Raw genomic sequence first — 18,308 nt, 5'->3', positions numbered from 1 at the left:
TTTATTGCATGCACTCCTAATTTCCTGTTTGATGCCCTCCCCAACATCACTACTACTGTTTGGAGGTCTGTACACAACTCCCGCTAACAATTTTTGCCCTTTAGTGTTCTGCAGCTCTACCCATATAGATTCCACATCATCCAAGCTAATGTCTTTCCTAACTATTGCATTAATCTCCTCTTTAACCAGCAATGCTACCCCACCTCCTTTTCCTTTTATTCTATCCTTCCTGAATGTTGAACACCCCTGGATGTTGAGTTCCCAGCCCTGATCATCCTGGAGCCACGTCTCCGTAATCCCAATCACATCATATTTGTTAACATCTATTTGCACAGTTAATTCATCCACTTTATTGCGGATACTCCTTGCATTAAGACACAAAGCCTTCAGGCTTGCTTTTTTAACACCCTTTGTCCTTTTAGAATTTTGCTGTACAGTGGCCCTTTTTGTTCTTTGCCTTGGGTTTCTCCGCCCTCCACTTTTCCTCATCTCCTTTCTGTCTTTTGCTTTTGCCTCATTTTTGTCTCCCTCTGTCTCCCTGCATAGGTTCCCATCCCCCTGCAATATTAGTTTAACTCCTCCCCAACAGCACTAGCAAACACTCCCCCTCGGACATTGGTTCCGGTCCTGCCCAGGTGCAGACCGTCCGGTTTGTACTGGTCCCACCTCCCCCAGAACCGGTTCCAATGTCCCAAGAATTTGAATCACAAGATGAGGACACACAGAACTGATCGTAAAAGTCATTTTGAAAAAGACCTCTGCTGTCATTCAAGAGCCCATTCTAAATAATGTATCTTAGTTCAGGTTTTTTCCAAACATACTACAATTTATCTATACTCAATCAAGACAGGAAAAAAATCTCTCTCCCTACTTGGCTTCATCGTGCATTGGTCACACTTCAGTTTTAAGTGTGTACATTACTGTCCAATCAAAGGGAAGAAGTAGATTCTGCAAGCCTGATGCTTCACAAATCAGACACATTCTTTACATAGGAACATAGAAAATAGGTGCAGGAGCAGGCCATTCGGCCCTTCGAGCCTGCACCATCATTCAATATGATCATGGCTGATCATGCAACTTCACTACCCCACTCCTGCCTTCTCTCCATACCCCCTGATCCCTTTAGCCGTAAGTGCCACATCTAATTCCCTTTTGACTATATCCAACAAACTGGACTCGACAACTTTCTGTGGTACAGAATTCCACAGTTTCACAATTCTCTGGGTGGAAAAGTTTCTCCTCATCTCGGTCCAAGATGGCTTACCCATTATCCTTCGACTGTGACCCTTGGTCTGGACTTCCCCAACATTGGGAACATTCTTCCTGCATCTAACCTGTCCAGTCCCATCAGAATTTTATGTGCTTCTATGAGATTCCCTCTCATTCTTCTAAATTCCAGTGAATACAAGCCTAGTCGATTTAGTCTTTCTTCATGTCAGTCCTGCCATCCCAGGAATCAGTCTGGTGAACCTTCGCTGCACTCCCTCAATAGCAAGAATGTCTTTCCTCAGATTAGGAGACCAAAACTGCACACAATACTCAAGGTGTGGTCTCACCAAGGCCCTGTACAACTGCAGCAAGACCTCCCTGCTCCTATACTCAAATCCTCTCGCTATGAAGGCCAATATGCCATTTGCTTTCTTTACTCTGTTGTGCCTGCATGCCTACCTTCAATGACTGATGTACCATGACAGCCAGGTCTCATTGCACCTCCCCTTTTCCTAATCTGTCAAGGGACTTACAAGGGACTGCCAGTCATTTTTCAAAGAAAAAAAACAATAGCAGCCTGCCTTTAATGCAAAAGAAAAACTGGAACCCTATCTTTTAAGAGTAATTTCTATTCAAGTAATTTGATTGTTATAGACACTGACTTTCTAAATGTAGGCAGGTTATTAGTGAAACTCTGCCTTGCCACATTTCCGTTGAACAGGACAGTACCTTGAAACATGCGAAAATGCATCCACCAAAACTGGCGCAAAGTCCTTGGTAAATTCGGGTCCCTTTTTCTTACTGTTCTGGATCACATCATTGGCCAGATAAAGGAAGGTCAGTTTTCTACTTGGTTTAGCTGTGGACAAAAAGCAGAGAAAGAAAAGTCAAGCGTTCTAATGCTATTTAATGGGTTACACTACCAAATGTCTTTATTTTCTGGTGAGAAACTAAAATGAACAAATACACAAAACAAAGAAATGAACAAACTGTGTCAGCTGTGGCTCAGTGGGTAGCACCCCTCGCCTCAGAGTCAGAAGGTTGTGGGTTCAAGTCCTACTCCAGAGACTTGAGCACAAAAATCTAGGTCGATACTCCAGTGCAGTGCTGAGGGAGCGCTGCAGTGTTGGAGGCGCCACCTTTCAGATGAGACGTTAAACCGAGGCCCTGTCTGCTCTCTCGGGTGGACATAAAAGATCCCACGGCACTATTTCGAAGAAGAGGAGAGTTATCCCCGGTGTCCTGGCCAATATTTATCCCTCATTCAACATAACAAAAACAGGTTACCTGGTCATTATCACATTGCTGTTTGTGGAAGCTTGCTGTGTGTAAATTGGCTGCCGTGTTTCCCACATTACAACAGTGACTCCAAAAGTACTTCGTTGGCTGTAAAGCGCTTTGGGATGTCCTGAGGTTGTGAAAGGCGCTATTCAAGTGCAAGTCTTTCTTGCTTTCTGACAAATATATACTCGTGCAATGAGATTTTTAATTTTCCAACACTCCAGCGAAACTGCACACAGAACAAAAATAAATAATTTTCATTTATATCGTGCCTTGCATGACCTCAGGACATCCTAAAGCACTTCACAATTAATGAAGTGTAGTCACTGCTGTAATGTAGGGAAATGCGGCAGCCAATTTGCACACAGCAAGGTTCCACAAACAGTAATGTGATAATCTGTTTTAGTGGTGTTTATTGAGGGATAAAAGTTGGTCAGGACACAAGAACCTAGAATCTTTTACAGAATCTCGGTTGAACATTTCACCCGAAAAACAGCACCTTTGACAGTGCAGCACACGCTCAGTACTGCACTGAAATGTCTGCTTAGATTAAGTATTCGAGTCTTGGGGTGTGGCTTGAACCCACAACATTCTGACTCAGACACAACTGCTACCTCTGAGTCAAAGATTCAAAGTTTTATTGAGGAATTGATTTCCTAACTGTAATCAAAACACATAAAACCTCTGTGGCAGAGTGGATAAAACAGTGTTATCAAGATTTTGCTAAAGGCAGCTTTTGGAACCCATCTAAATAGCAGGCCGAGCCAGGAACAGCTCTCTCTAAAGCTGGTCAATAAAATATCGAGTGCCCGCAACATAAGCAACCCAAGCACACTGGCAAAATTCTGAGGCATGGTTACATCACACCAGGAAGAAAGCCGCAAACACCCAGAAATGAGCGATATTTAAACATCCCTATCTTCATGCTGCGTTGGCTCCTGGTTAAGCAACACCTCGATTTTAAAATTTTCATCCTTGCTTTCAAATCCCTCCATGGCCTCACACCTCCTATCTCTAATCTCTAATCTCCTCCAGCCCTACAACCCTCCGAGATATCTGCGCTCCTCCAATTCTTGATCCCTGATTTTAAGTGCTCCACCGTTGGCAGCTGTGCCTTCAGCTACCAAGGCCCTAAGCTCTGCAACTCCCTCCTAAACCGCTTCACTTCTCTACATCTCTCTCTTCCTTTAAGACGCTCCTTAAAACCTACCGTTTTAGGTCATCTGGCCTAATATCTCCTTACGTGGCTCAGCGTCAAATTTTGTTTGATAATGCTTCTGTGGAGCACTTTGGCACGTTTCACTACGTTAAAAGGCGCTGCATAAATGCAAGTTATTGTTGTTATAGCAGTGATGTCCAATAGAAATCGCTGCCTCGCCACACACGTGACTGCGCGACACCATTTTAGCCACGTGAACTCATTTTAGTCGACGCCTTACACAATACAGGTAAATGTACTTCAAGTGTACATTTACTTAGATAGCTACCACCATTCAGCGTGAAACTTGGAATTCTGGTATGAATGTATCAGACACAGCACATGTTAGTGCAGCTTATAGATTTTTGTTCAGCTGTTGCGAGCAGTACTTTGACTTGATCAAAGCGATTGCTGAAAATGTACACACGCACAGGGCATGTCAGACCCGCCCCTGCTCTCCATCGACAACGTGGTTGGATGCAGTTTAACCTTGGCCATAACGTGCCCCATTGAAGCTGCTCGTTATTGGTCAGGTCTTCTTTTTTCTGCTGGCCTTGAGTGATTGCTACAATTGGTCGAGTGGACCATGGTGACAGCTCCTCTCTCGCTGCTGGTGTATGTATCCATGTTAACACAACATTTTAGCAGATAACCAACAACCAAAGACACAAAGCACATACAATCAAAGAAATATTCGCACACACTTTTTTGTCTTACCATTTCACCAAAAGCACAAAAAAGGGTAAAAAAAACTCATGCATATGGCATGTAAATAAAAGTAGAGATCACATACCCAACAACAGTGCCTATTGCTGGTTTATTTACTAATCAAAATGCAAATAAAAGTACTGAGATCACATACCCAACAACGGTGCCTATTGCTGGTTTATTTACTAATCAAAATGCAAATAAAAGTACTGAGATCACACACCCAACAACTGTGTCTATTGCTGGTTTATTTACTAATCAAAATGCAATTAGCCACGTGGCTTAACATGTTGGACAACGTTGCTACAGCATATCTGGTTGCATACACTTAAAATAGGTGTTGACAACACAATCATTTAATGGTTAGGATGATCACTAACAGAAAGACATTTGCTGGAATTAATTCAAATTCTAGTGGATGTGTTAACTTTGCAATTTCTCTCCTGAAGATGGCCATATGATAAATATGCCACATAATAGAGAGGTTAGCAAAATTAAAAGGTATGCGATTAAAGGGGCAGTGAAGATATGAAACTGGCAGAGACAGAAAGCAGACAGCAGTGAACAGATCTTTTTCAGACCAGAGGAAGGTATACAGTGGTGTCTCCCGGGGTTGTAATTCGAACCACTGCTCTTTTTGATGTATATTAATGACATGGATTGGGTATTCAGGGCATAATTTCCAAGTTTACTGATGACACAAAACTTGGAAATATAGTAAACAGTGAGGAGGATAGTAGCAGCCTTCAGGACATAGACACACTGGTGAAATGGGCAGACACATGGCCGATGAAATTTAATGCAGAGAAGTGTGGCGTGATGCATTTTGGAGGGAAGAATGAGGAGAGGCATTATAAACCAAATGGCACAAATTTAAAGGGGGCGCAGGAAGAGAGATGGTAGAGTTCACGAACACAAATCTTTAACGGTGGCAGGAGAAGTTGAGGGGGCCGTTAAAAAAGCATTATAGAGGCCAGTATAAATCATTGGTTCGGCCTCAGCTGGAGTATTGTGGCCAGTTCTGGGCACCACACTTCAGGAAGGATATCAAGATCCTGGAGAGGGTGCACAGGAGACTTACTAGAATGGTACCAGGGGTGAAGGATTTAAGTTATGTGGAGAGACTGGAGAAGATTGCATTGTTCTCCTTAGAGCAGAGAAGGTTAAGGGGAAAGCAGAGAAGGTGCTCAAAATTATGACGGGTTTTGATAAGAACAAACAAGGCAAAACTGCTCGACTGGCAGTAGGATCGGTAACCAGAGGACACAGATTTAAGACCAGAGAAACAGGGGTGAGATGAGGAATTTTTTTTTGTATAAACGCCTAACTAGTTATGATCTGGAATGCCTGAAAGGATGGGGGAAGCAGATTCAAAGGTAACCTTCAAAAGGGAATTGGATCTCTACTTGAAAAAGGAAAGATTTGCAGGGAAACGGGGAAGAAGCAGGGCAGTGGACTAATTGGATAGCTCTTTCAAAAGATCCAGCACAGGCACGATGGGCCAAATGGCCTCCTTCTGTGCTGCACAAGTCTATGAAAGTGCTATGCCTGCAGTGGCTAGTGCTTTCAAATTGTGACAGAGCAGAAGGGGATTTATTCATTGACTTGGCAGCACTGGACATGGACTGTGGGTGGAAAGAGCACGTTGAAAATGCCCTTTTCCCATCCCGAGTAATCCACACGTGATGAGCACAAGAATATTATATAGGGCCCTGGTGAGACCACACCTGGAGTATTGGGTACAGTTTTGGTCTCCTTACCTAAGGAAGGATATATTGCCATGGACAGATTGCAGCAAAGGTTCACCAAACTGATTCCTGAGATGGGGGGATGGGGGGCGGGTGGGGTGGAGGCTTGTTCTATGAGGAGAGATTGAGTAGACTAGGTCTATATTCTCGAGCGTTTAGAAGAATGAGAGGTGATCTCATTGAAACATACAACATTCTCAAAGGGACTGACAGGGTAGATGCAGGGAGGATGTTTCCCCTGGCTGGGTAGTCTAGAACCAGGAGTCACAGTCTAAGAATAAGGGGTCGGCCAGTTAGGACCAAGATGAGGAGGAATTTCTTCATTCAGAGGGTTGTGGATCTTTAGAATTCTCTACCGCAGAGCTGTGGAGGCTCAGTCTTTAAGTATTTTCAAGACAGAGATCGATGGATTTTTGGATATTAATATAATCAAGGGATATGGGGATAGTGCAGGCAAGTGGAGTTCAGGTAGATCAGCCATGATCTTATTGAATGGCGGGGCAGGCACGAGGGGCTGAAAAGCCTACTCCTGCTCCTAATTCTTATGTTATGCTCCTATGTAATACAGCCCCAATTTATATTTTTATTAAAGACTCTGAGGAGGAATAAGAAGATATAGAGGGAAAAAAAAAATCAGAAGTTAAATAACCTTTAACAATAAGGCCATAAAATGTACCAAGTAAAGGGAATTCTGCAGATCAGTGAAAGTGAGAAGAAAATGACTGGGATACCAGTATAACTTTCTACTGTAAAGTGCTTTGGGATATCCTCAATATGAAAGGAGCTATATAAATGCAATTTATTTTGTGCTTCAAAACAGAAAAGATCACTGATCAGAACATATCAATTAGGAACAGAAGGCCATTCGACCTCTTGAGCCTGCTCCGCCATTCAATGAGATCATGGCTAATCTTCTACTTTCCTGCACTATCCCCATATCCTTCGATTCCCTTAATACCCAAAAATCTATCGATCTGTTTTGAGTATAGTCAAAGACTGAGCCTCCACAGCACTCTAGGGTAGAGAATTCCAAAGATTCACCACCCTCTGAGTTAAGAAGTTTCTCCTCATCTCAGTCCTAAATGGCCGACCCCTTATCCTGAGACCGTGATACCTGATTCTAGACTCCACAGCCAGAGGAAACATCCTCCCTGCATCTACCTTATATTAACTATTAATAACTTGGAAGAAGGGACTGAGTGTAACGTAGCCAAGTTTGCTGACGATACAAAGATGGGAGGAAAAGCAATGTGTGAGGAGGACACAAAAGATCTGCGAAAGGGCATAGACAGGCTAAGTGAGTGGGCAAAAATTTGGCAGATGGAGTATAATGTTGGAAAGTGTGAGGTCATGCACTTCGGCAGAAAAAAAATCAAAGTTATTATTTAAATGGAGAAAAATTGCAAAGTGCCGCAGTACAGTGGGACCTGGGAGTACTTGTGCATGAAACACAAAAGGATAGTATGAAGGTACAGCAAGTGATCAGGAAGGCCAATGGTATCTTGGTCTTTATTGCAAAAGAGATGGAGTATAAAAGCAAAGAAGCCTTGCTACAGCTATACAGGGTATTAGTGAGGCCACACCTGGAATACTGCGCGCAGTTTTGGTTTCCATATTTACGAAAGGATATACTTGCTTTGGAGGCAGTTCAGAGAATGTTCACTAGGTTGATTCCGGGGATGAGGGGGTTGACTTATGAGGAAAGGTTGAGTAGGTTGGACCTCTACTCATTTGAATTCAAAAGAATGAGGTGATTTTATCGAAATGTATATGATTATGAGGGAGCTTGACAAGGTGGATGCAGAGAGGATGGGGGAGACTAGAACTAGAGGGCACTGATCTTAGAATAAGGGGCCACCCATTTAAGAGACATGGGGAGAAATTTCTTCTCTGAGGGTTGTGAATTCGCTGCCTGAGAGAGCTGTGGAAGCGATGAATAAATTTAAGACAGAAAGAGACAGTTTCTTAAACGATAAAGAGATAGTGTTTTGGGGAGCGGACGGGAAAGTGGAGCCGAGTCCATGATCAGATCAGCCATGATCTTATTGAATGGCGGAGCAGGCTCGAGGGGCCTTATGGCCTACGCCTGTTCCTATTTCTTATGTTCTTTTGTACCCTGGCAAGCCCTGTAAGAATTTTGTATGTTTAAATGAGATCGCCTTTCATTCTTCTAAACTCTAGTGAATATAGGCCTAGTCGACTCAATCTCTCCTCATAGGACAATTCCAATTGTCCTTTTCCCAGCACGAGTAACCCTCGCGTGTTGAGCACGAGAATACAGCCCCAATTTATATTTTCATTAAAGGCTCAGGAAGAATGAGAAGATCTATAGAAAAAAAAAAAATCAGAAGTTAAGTAACTTTGATCATTTTTATTCTTCTGTAGATTGTGGCAAAAGACATGAATGGGATAGGAAAGAGCATTCTACCGCTAACAATCTTTCTGAATAAAAATGTTAAGACATCTTAAATGCTAGTTTTCACTTAGATTTTTTTTAAATATCAAGTTATAATACACATAAATAACGTCATTTTGTAACCCCACTGGATTGGGTCAAAAAGTGTGTGAAATAAAAATATGGGTGAAATTGTGCTCCTTAAAGAAATTGCATTTAAATAGCGCCTTTCACGACCACCAGCCGTCCCAGAGCGCTTTACAGCAATGATGATGATGATGATGACAGCGTAGCCACTGTTGCAACATAGGAAACGCGGCAGCCAATTTATGCACAGCAAGCTCCCACACACAGCCATGTGATAATGAGCAGATAATCTATTCTTGTTACTTTGATCGAGGGATAAATATTGACCAGGATGTCCCAAAGCACTTTACAGCCAATTAATTACTTGAAGTATTGTCCTTTATTTAAAAGGCATACAGAGCCGCCAATTGTGCAGAACAGAGGCCACAGTTAGGAGACGAGCGACAGGTTAATCTGATGGTGTGGGTTGAAGAATAAATGCTGACCAGGACATCGGAGAACTTCCTTGCTCTTTGAATAGGATATTTTACATCCACTGGAACAGTCAGACAGAGTCACGGTTTAACAGCTCACCCAAAAGATGGCAATTCCGACAATGCAGCACTCCCTCCAGTGTCAGCTAGATTGTGTACTTCAGTTCTGGTGCGGCACGTGAGCCAACAAGCTGCTGACCCAGGAGGCAAGAACGTTACCACTGAGTCAAGGCTGTGAAGTTATTTTCATTATAATTCTGATTAAATTACAATAATTAGATGGAGATCAAGGTCACCGGTAGCTGTGGTGCAGTGTGTCAGGGAGAAGTTTACAGGTAAGCAACTGTAGGTAAGCAGCTGGTGGCTCCTCACCTGGACAACTGCAGGCCGCCATGCTTCCAGCTCATTGTGTTTACGTACAAAAATCAGTCAGTAACCCCAGCCCTGGAGTAGCAAGCCTGAAGCTCAGAGTCTGTACACTCACTGCTCTGTCTGTACCTCCTTATTCTCAGTTCAGTACTTTGCCGACATCTAACTGCCAGATCCTGTCCAACAGCCACCTCTCAACCCTAATGGTCAGTACCCATTCAACCTTGCTTCCCGTGCTCACTGCCCATTGGCTAACTGGATCCAATGATATAAGGCCCTGGTGATACCACACCTGCAGTATTGTGTACTGTTTTGATGATATTACCCAAGGAAGGGTATACCTGCCATAGAGGGAGTGTAACAAAGCTTCACCAGATTCCTGGGATGGGGGGGGGGGTGATTGTCCTGCGAGGAGAGATTGAGTAGACTCAACCTATATTCTCTAGAGTTTAGATGAAAGAAAAGTGATCTCATTGAAACATACAAAATTCCTACAGGGATTGACAGGGTCGATGCAGGGAGGATGTTTCCCCTGGTTGTCGAGTCTAGAACCAGGGGTCACAGTCGCAGAATAAGGGGTCGGCCATTTAGGACTGAAATGAGGAGAAACTTCTTCACTCAGAGGGTGGTGAATCTCTAGAATTCTCTACCCCAGAGGGCTGTGGGTGATCAGTCGATGAGTATATTCACGACAGAGATCGATAGGTTTTTGGATAGTAAGGGAATCAAGGGATATGGGGATAGTGCAGGAAAGTGGAGTTGAGGTAGAGGATCAGCTATGATCTTATTGAACGGCAGAGCAGGCTCGAGGAGCCGAATGGCCTACTCCTGCTCCTAATCCTGATGTTCTTATACATTCATCACAAGTGTCAAACCCCTCCTTCCCTTCCTGAAATGCACTTGACTTATGTTGCCAAATTTGTTTTTTTTTTTAAATCACGCTGCACCTAAATTGTGGAACTCATTTTCAAGGTGACAAGTTGACCCTGTAAACCAGAAGTCGCTCTCAGACTCTCAATCTTTTGAATGCTTCTGAGCAGCTAAATTCACATATAGATCGAAGCCTACTGCCAGGTTCTAGTCTATACGGCACATTGGAGTCCTTAAAAAAATTCTGGCTCCCTGCATTAACAGGGTACTCTCGATCGCACCCCTCCCCACCCGCTTCTAGCACGCCAAGAAAGGAAATTGCTTACATTTTGAGATCAGCCAAATTAAACCTCCACAGATTTTCATTCTGCGATGTGCATTCCACTATAGATGAATGAATGATGGACAAAGTAGACTCTGGATGCTGCCATCTGGAACAGAAGCCAATCAAGCAGTCTTGCGTGGACTCTGGGATATTCTGAAACTTGGGCCGATCTCACTGTAATTACGACAACCTATTTCACTACATATATACTACCTTTCGAACATGATGGTGTAGGGGAGGACGAAAACCCCCTCATTTTACCCAGAAGGAAAAGGGCTGTGGGATCCGTCTGTGCTGTGAATTGAAACCGATACGGTTTGACCTTGGCAGAGCAGTGATAGGATGGGGGAGGACACCGGAGGGCCAATGGTGGGACAGAGTCAGCCCGAAGCATGTGGCTTTCAAGCCAATGGGAGAGCACTTGCTCGAAAACTGTGGGACTGACCCATAGCCATTATCGGGCTATTGTCTTCCCCATGTTTACACTATGGAAGGAAATTATGCAGACCTTTTGAAAACAAAACAAACCAAGGGCCTACACAATGGCTACAGGAGGCCAACCCAATTAACACCAACTCAAACCTTGAGTAGGTTAGAAAACCTGAATTGGAGGAAAATTATGCAGACCTTCAGAAACCAAGGAACCCAAAACAACCCAAGGGCCTACACAATGGCTACAGGAGGCCAACGTAATCAACACCCATTCAAACCTTGAGTAGGTTAACATCAGTGGAAAAAACCCGCAATAATCTAAATCTGCTGCATTTTTCAAAATCACAAAGCCCACCAATGGGAAGAATCGATTTCAGCAGGAGAGGCGGACTGGATAATCTGGCTATAAAAAGGGGTTTCTGACGTAGTGTGTGTGGTTCCCTGCTCTCGTGATCCAACAACCAGCAAGCCTCTCGATACTGAAGGAAAATCAGTGTCCGAAGACACCGAAGATAGAAGAAACAAACCACCAGACTGCAGAAAGGCACAGTAGTGAGTATAACCTCTGGTCCCCGGAACTCCCAACTCAGTTAGGCCAGGAAAGGTGGGAGGTTGGGCATTGTACTGCTAAACTTGTGTAAAGATTTTCGTTGTGTCCGTTTAGTGGGATTTAGGGGGATTGTTTTGTTGGTGTATTGCTGTTTGTTGAGATACACCTTGTCAAATAAATTGGAAGCCTAAAGTTCCTCTTGGAATCACCTTGTCTCAGTTCTATTGTATTAGATCTCCTGATCGTGAGTCTTATGTCAGAACAGTGTAAGGGAAGCTAGGAGCGCCTCGAAAACACTCAACTGTGTGTCACAGGCTAGGGAAGAAGGGATTAGGAGTGCTCGACACTCACAGGTGCCTCACAGGCTAGGCATAAGCTGTGGGGACGCACGAGTCTCAAAACCCCCTTCATAAGCTGTGGACACAGTCTCTCCAGGGGTGCGCTTGCAGCACTCAGGGTACCTCACAGGCCAGGCATAAGCTGTGAGGGCAGAAGCCCAGAGAGAGACACCCAAGGCACAACAACATTCCCTGAAAACCCCTTACAATGGGCAAACAAGCGAAGCCGAGACAGTCAATTGACAAGTCACCATTTCACTAAGTAGGGTGCTCCTGGGGGAATGCATTTGTGAATTTAAAAACATTTTAATGAAACTGGGAAAAAAAAAAATAAGAACCAAACAAAAAACTCCTCTCCCAACACAAAAACAAAACACTGTATGTTGGAATCTGAAATACAAAAGAAAATGCTGGAAATCTCAGCAGGTCAGGCAGCATCTGTGGAGAGAGAAACAGAGTTAACGTTTCAGGTCGATGACCCTTCGTGAAAACTCCTCTCTCTCATCTTACTTTTCCCAGCCATGTTCCCCAACCCGAGTACTTCCCTTCCCTTCTCAGTATTGTTCACACAGCTGTAGAAATATGTTTTTCAGCAACTCGAGCTTGGCTTTACAGGAGGAATTATTTAGTTCTTACCTCTTTTACAAAGTCTAAAATTTGATCATAGTGTACAACTTGGCTACTTTCGTATCAGTAATTCTAACCCCAATTATGAACTTAAAACGAATGGCTCCTAATTCTTATCTACTTAAACACAATACCTCCCCCGAATCGCAATTAGAATTCGACAGTTCTCTCAGTCTATGATCCAATCAAGTTGCCAGCACAATTTGTGGAAATCTGTGATCGTACTGGTCCTTTCTTCCAGATGGTAAAAAGACATTGTAGATACTCCAAAAGTCAACTGCACCTAGTGTTCAAGAAACAAGAATTGCACAGCACTTCACCGTCTGCATGGTCATTTTCATAGGCAGTCCCTCGGAATCGAGGAAGACTTGCTTCCACGCTAAAAATGAGTCCTTAGGTGACTGAACAGTCCAATACGAGAGCCACAGTCCCTGTCACAGGTGGGACAGATAGTCGTTGAGGGAAGGGGTGGGTGGGACTGATTTGCCGCACGCTCCTTCCGCTGACTGCGCTTGGTTTCTGCATGCTCTCGGCGATGAGACTCAAGGTGCTCAGCGCCCTCCCGGATGCACTTCCTCCACTTAGGGCGGACCTTGGCCAGGGACTCCCAGGTGTCAGTGGGGATGTTGCACTTTATCAGGGAGGCTTTGAAGGTGTCCTTGTAACGTTCCCTCTTCCTACCTTTGGCTCGTTTTCCGTGAAGGAGTTCTGAGGCAGAGCGCTTGCTTTGGGAGCCTCATGTCTGGCATGTGGACAATGTGCACGGTACAGCTTCAGACAATGCCCATTCAAACCATTACTATTTGCATTGCATCTTGGGATGGTTTCAAACAGCCTTTTCATGGTAACAATGCTACTCTTGGGGGAGATTTCAGCCTCAATGATTCATTGAGCTATCTCTATAACAAGTGAGCTTATATTGATTTACAGTCAAAGAGTGCATTATCAGGCTGAAATTTACATTAACACGAGGCAAACAGTCACTTGGCCACAAAGATCACAAATTATAAGTTGTACAAAGTTGTACAACTACTGAGCTGGTGGAAAGAAGGGAGACATAAATTAGTGTTACTAACAGTTTAGAACAGATCAGCAATTGATATTGCTGTGGCAGCTTCAGTTCATTAGCATCAGAATTCCTAACAGCAATGCAAACTACTGAAATACTTTAACAGCTGTAAAGCTGGTTATCTTCAGCATCACCAATACCGATATATTGTGTATGGACAGTTATCTCCATAAGATGTCCTATAATTGATATATACACACAAGGAATGTGTATGAAGGGCTGGGAGCTAGATTTGAGGAAAAAAACTAATCTCAGGTCCATCTAAACAAATTATTTCCTTTTTAAAAGCAAGGTACATCAAAATGAATGACATGTTTAAATACAAATGAATGAGACTTGGCAAGTGTGCAGTCCCCACACCAGCGTGTTGAATCCTATATGTATGTGTGTGTGTATAAAGGCACTGCCTACTACTCCCCAAACCTTTCTTTTGTGTGGTGTGTACAGCATGTGCCCTGGTGTGTGTGCAGTGTACCCTGGCAATAATCATGGGCGATTTTAATCTTCAGATATAGATTGGACAAATCAAATTAGCAAAGGGAGCCCTGAGGAAGAGTTCAGAGAGTGTATTCGGGATGGTTTCTTATAACAATACGTTGTGAAACCAACCAGGGAGCAGGCTATTTTAGATCTGGTAATGTGTAATGAAATAGTAAAGGATCCTCTTGAAAAAAGTGATCATAGCATGGTTGAATTTCAAATTCAGTTGGAGGGTGAAACAGTTAGGTCTCAAACTAGTGTCCTGAACTTAAATAAAGACAATTACAAAGGTATGAAGGCAGAGTTGGCTAAAGTGTACTGGGAAAATAGATTAAAGAGTAAGACGGTAGATACGCAGCGGCGAACATTTAATGAGATATTTCATAACTCTCAGCAAAGATATATTCCAGTGAGAAAGACTCTAAGAGAAGGATGAACCATCCGTGGCTAACTAAGGAAGTAAAGGATGGTATTAAATTAAAAACAAAGGCATAAAATGTTGCGAAGATTAGTGATAGGCCAGAGGATTGGGAAATGTTTAGAAACCAGTAAAGGACAACTAAAAAAAAAGGAGAAAAGATAGATGATGAAAGTAAACTAGCAAAAAATATAAAAACAGACACCAAGAGCTTCTTCAGGTATATAAAAAGGAAGAGAGTAGCTAAAATAAACATTGGTCCCTTAGAGGATGAGATTGGGGAATTAATAATGGGAAACAGGGAAATGGCAGAGACTTTGAACAAATATTTTATCGGTCTTCACGTTAGATAATCAAGGGGCTATAGGGAGGGGGAGGAACTTAAAACAATCACTAGAGAAAAAGTACAGGTTGAATCTCCCTAACCTCGGGACCAGGTCGGTTCTAGATAAGGGATTTTTCTGGACGAGGAGTGGTCACGTTAAATTGGATGGTACAGGTTCTGAGCAAGAGGATATCGGGGCTGGCTGGCTTGGGGCTGGGAATGCGGCCGAGATATCATGGGGGGGTGCAGTGGATTGCGCGGTCAGGCCAGCGACTGTGGGAGTCGACAGCAAGGAAGGACTTAAATTTGTTCACGTCGGAGTTCTGCGCATGCGCCATCCGGTGGCCAGAAATGGTTCTGGACAGGATTGGTTCCAGATAAGGGAGGTTCAATCTGTACTACTACTGGGACTAAAGGTGGACAAGTCCCCTGGACCTGATGGCCTGCATCCTAGGATCTTAGAAGAGTGGCTGCAGAGATAGTGGATGCATTGGTTGTAAGCTACCAAAATTCTCTGGATTCTGGAGAGGTCCCAGCAGATTGGAAAACCGCAAATGTAACATCCTTATTCAAGAAAGGAGACAGAAAGCAGGAAACTATAGACCAGTTAGCCTAACATCTGTAGTTGGTAAAATGCTGGAGTCCATTATTAAGGAAGCAGTAGCAGGACATTTAGAAAATCATAATGCAGTCAAGCAGAGTCAGCATGGTTTTATGAAAGGGAAATCACGTTTGACAAATTTGCTCGAGTTCTTTGAGGGTGTAGCGAGCAGGGTGGATAAAGGAGAACCAGTAGATGTAGTGTATTTGGATTTCCAGAAGGCATTCGATAAGGTGCCACATAAAAGGTTACTGCACAAGATAAAAGTTCACAGGGTTGTCAAAGGGTGGTGAATCTTTGGAACTCTCTACCCCCAGAGAGCTGTGGAAGCTGGGTCATTGAATATATTTAAGTTGAAAATCGGCAGATTTTTGAACGATCGAGTAGTCAAGGGTTATGGAGAGCGGGCAGGAAAGTGGAGCTGAGGCCAACATCAGATCAGCCATGATCTTATTGAATAGCAGAGCAGGCTCGAGGGGCCAAATGGCCCACTCCTGCTCCTATTTCTTATGCGTGTAGTGTGCCCTGGTGTGTGCATTGTGTGTGGTGTACCTGTGAGAGAACACCAGCGGCAGGTCGGGGCCATAAAAGGAGTGGTGAGCGGCGGCCCAGGAACAGCGTGGAGGCCGCTTCAGGGAGCAGCGCGAGCTGGTGCAGGAGGGAGACGGCAGCGAAGAGTGACGTCATCACGGTCCAGGTCGGTAATTGGAACGTGGGCAGATACAGCAGGAGCGGTGAAAGACTGTGGAGGAATGTGATCGGGGTCCAGGGGAGGCGAGAGTTCGGGGCCAGGGGCAGCACGGGCCAGCCACACCGCGTTATGTGCGTGCACTAGGTCCGTGCAGCAGAGTAGGTCTCCAGTCGTCTTGGGTAGTCCTTGCCACTGGACCAAGACCTAGCTCTGTCAAGCCCGTGTGGTGGCTGGTGTGTGTAATGGCCACCACATGTTAAAAAAATCCAGGCACAGGCATCCTCCACCCTTCAGGATGTAGTTCGGGATCTGAAATACTAGGTCCTTCATTGAAACACCTGTGAACTCATCCTTTTTTGGCGTGGAAGCAAGTCACCCTCATTTTGAGGGACCGCCTATGATGCACCGTGGTGAGTGCATTGTGCCCTGGTGTGTGCAGTATGCCCTGCTGTGTGCATTTTGCAGTGTGCCCTGCTGTGTGCAGTGTGTGTGCATTGTGTCCTGCTGTGTGCAGTGTGTGTACATTGTGCCCTGGTGTGTGCAGTGTGTGTGCATTGTGTCCTGCTGTGTACATTGTGCCCTGGTGTGTGCAGTGTGTGTACATTGTACATTGTGCCCTGGTGTGTGCAGTGTGTGTACATTGTGCCCTGCTGTGTGCAGTGTGTGTACATTGTGCCCTGCTGTGTGCAGTGTGTGTACATTGTACATTGTGCCCTGCTGTGTGCAGTGTGTGTGCATTGTGTCCTGCTGTGTGCAGTGTGTGTACATTGTGCCCTGCTGTGTGCAGTGTGTGTACATTGTACATTGTGCCCTGCTGTGTGCAGTGTGTGTACATTGTACATTGTGCCCTGCTGTGTGCAGTGTGTGTACATTGTACATTGTGCCCTGCTGTGTGCAGTGTGCGTGCATTGTGCCCTGCTGTGTGCAGTGTGTGTACATTGTACATTGTGCCCTGCTGTGTGCAGTGTGTGTACATTGTGTCCTGCTGTGTGCAGTGTGTGTACATTGTGCCCTGCTGTGTGCAGTGTGTGTACATTGTGCAGTGTGCTGTGTGCAGTGTGCCCTGGTGTGTGCAGTGTGTGTGCCCGGGCCCCGGCCGCCGCGCTCACCTTTCTGGAGCTCTCGGTGCCACACCAGCACGATGGTCTTGGAGTGTTTGCGGTGGTGGATGAGCCACAGGGACAGGGTCTGCACGCTCTGCTGCGAGTTGCTCAATTCCGCCAGTTTCTTTTCCAGAGCTGACTCGGAAAAGGCGGACATTCTCCTATCGGACGGCGGGGGGGAAGGGAGTTGGGACACTTTGTTTTATCCCTCCCCACAAACACACAGAGAAAGAGGAGACACCGCGAGCCTGTACCCGGCCAAGATGGCGGCGGCCTTCGCCTGACGTCAGCGCGCTCGGGTTGCCGGCCATGACGTCAGCGCGCTCGGGTTGCCGGCCATGACGTCAGCAGCAGTGCCAAGCTCTCCTGATCTCTTAGGTTGCCCATGAGAGTGGTCAATCAGCAATCAATTTAACAATAATGCAACCCCCCCCCCCCCCCCATTTAAAAGGGCACAAATAAGAAATCCAAATTATAACTAAAACAAAAAGGAAACTTATCAAATCAAAGTGTCATTGTCCATGTCTCATCATCATCATAGGCAGTCCCTCGGAATCGAGGAAGACTTGCTTCCACTCCTGAAGTGAGTTCTTTGGTGGCTGAACAGTCCGATACGAGAGCCACAGACTCTGTCACAGTTGGGACAGATAGTCGTTGAGGGAAGGGGTGGATGGGACAGGTTTGCCGCACGCTCTTTCCACTGTCTGTGCTTGATTTCTGCATGCTCTCGGCGATGAGACTCGAGGTGCTCAACACCCTTCCGGATGCACTTCCTCCACTTAGGGTGGTCTTTGGCCAGGGACTCCCAGGTGTCGGTGGGGATGTCGCACTTTATCAGGGAAGCTTTGAGGGTGTCCTTGTAACGTTTCCGCTGCCCACCTTTGGCTCGTTTGCTGTGAAGGAGATCCGCGTAGAGCATTTGCTTTCGTGTCTGGCATGCGAACTATGTGGCCTGCCTAGCGGAGCTGATCGAGTGTGATCAGTGCTTAAATGCTGGGGTCGTTCGCCTGG

General features: G+C 44.9%; 1 protein-coding gene across 1 annotated transcript; it reads right to left on the bottom strand.

Moving 5' to 3' along the window:
• Nucleotides 1-1,938: 1,938 nt before the first annotated feature.
• LOC139257941 (regulation of nuclear pre-mRNA domain-containing protein 1A-like) lies at nt 1,939-17,566 on the bottom strand (the record flags this gene model as incomplete). Its single annotated transcript, XM_070874686.1, has 2 exons — nt 17,304-17,566; nt 1,939-2,068 (listed from the first exon to the last, which is right to left on the bottom strand). Coding segments are annotated over exons 1-2 (281 nt in total), but the record flags the coding sequence as incomplete, so codon positions are not given.
• Nucleotides 17,567-18,308: the final 742 nt, after the last annotated feature.

The sequence above is a fragment of the Pristiophorus japonicus genome, unplaced genomic scaffold (assembly GCF_044704955.1).
Source record: "Pristiophorus japonicus isolate sPriJap1 unplaced genomic scaffold, sPriJap1.hap1 HAP1_SCAFFOLD_937, whole genome shotgun sequence".
In the NCBI taxonomy this organism is placed as follows: domain Eukaryota; kingdom Metazoa; phylum Chordata; class Chondrichthyes; family Pristiophoridae; genus Pristiophorus; species Pristiophorus japonicus.
This window is presented reverse-complemented; position numbering and strand designations above follow the sequence as displayed.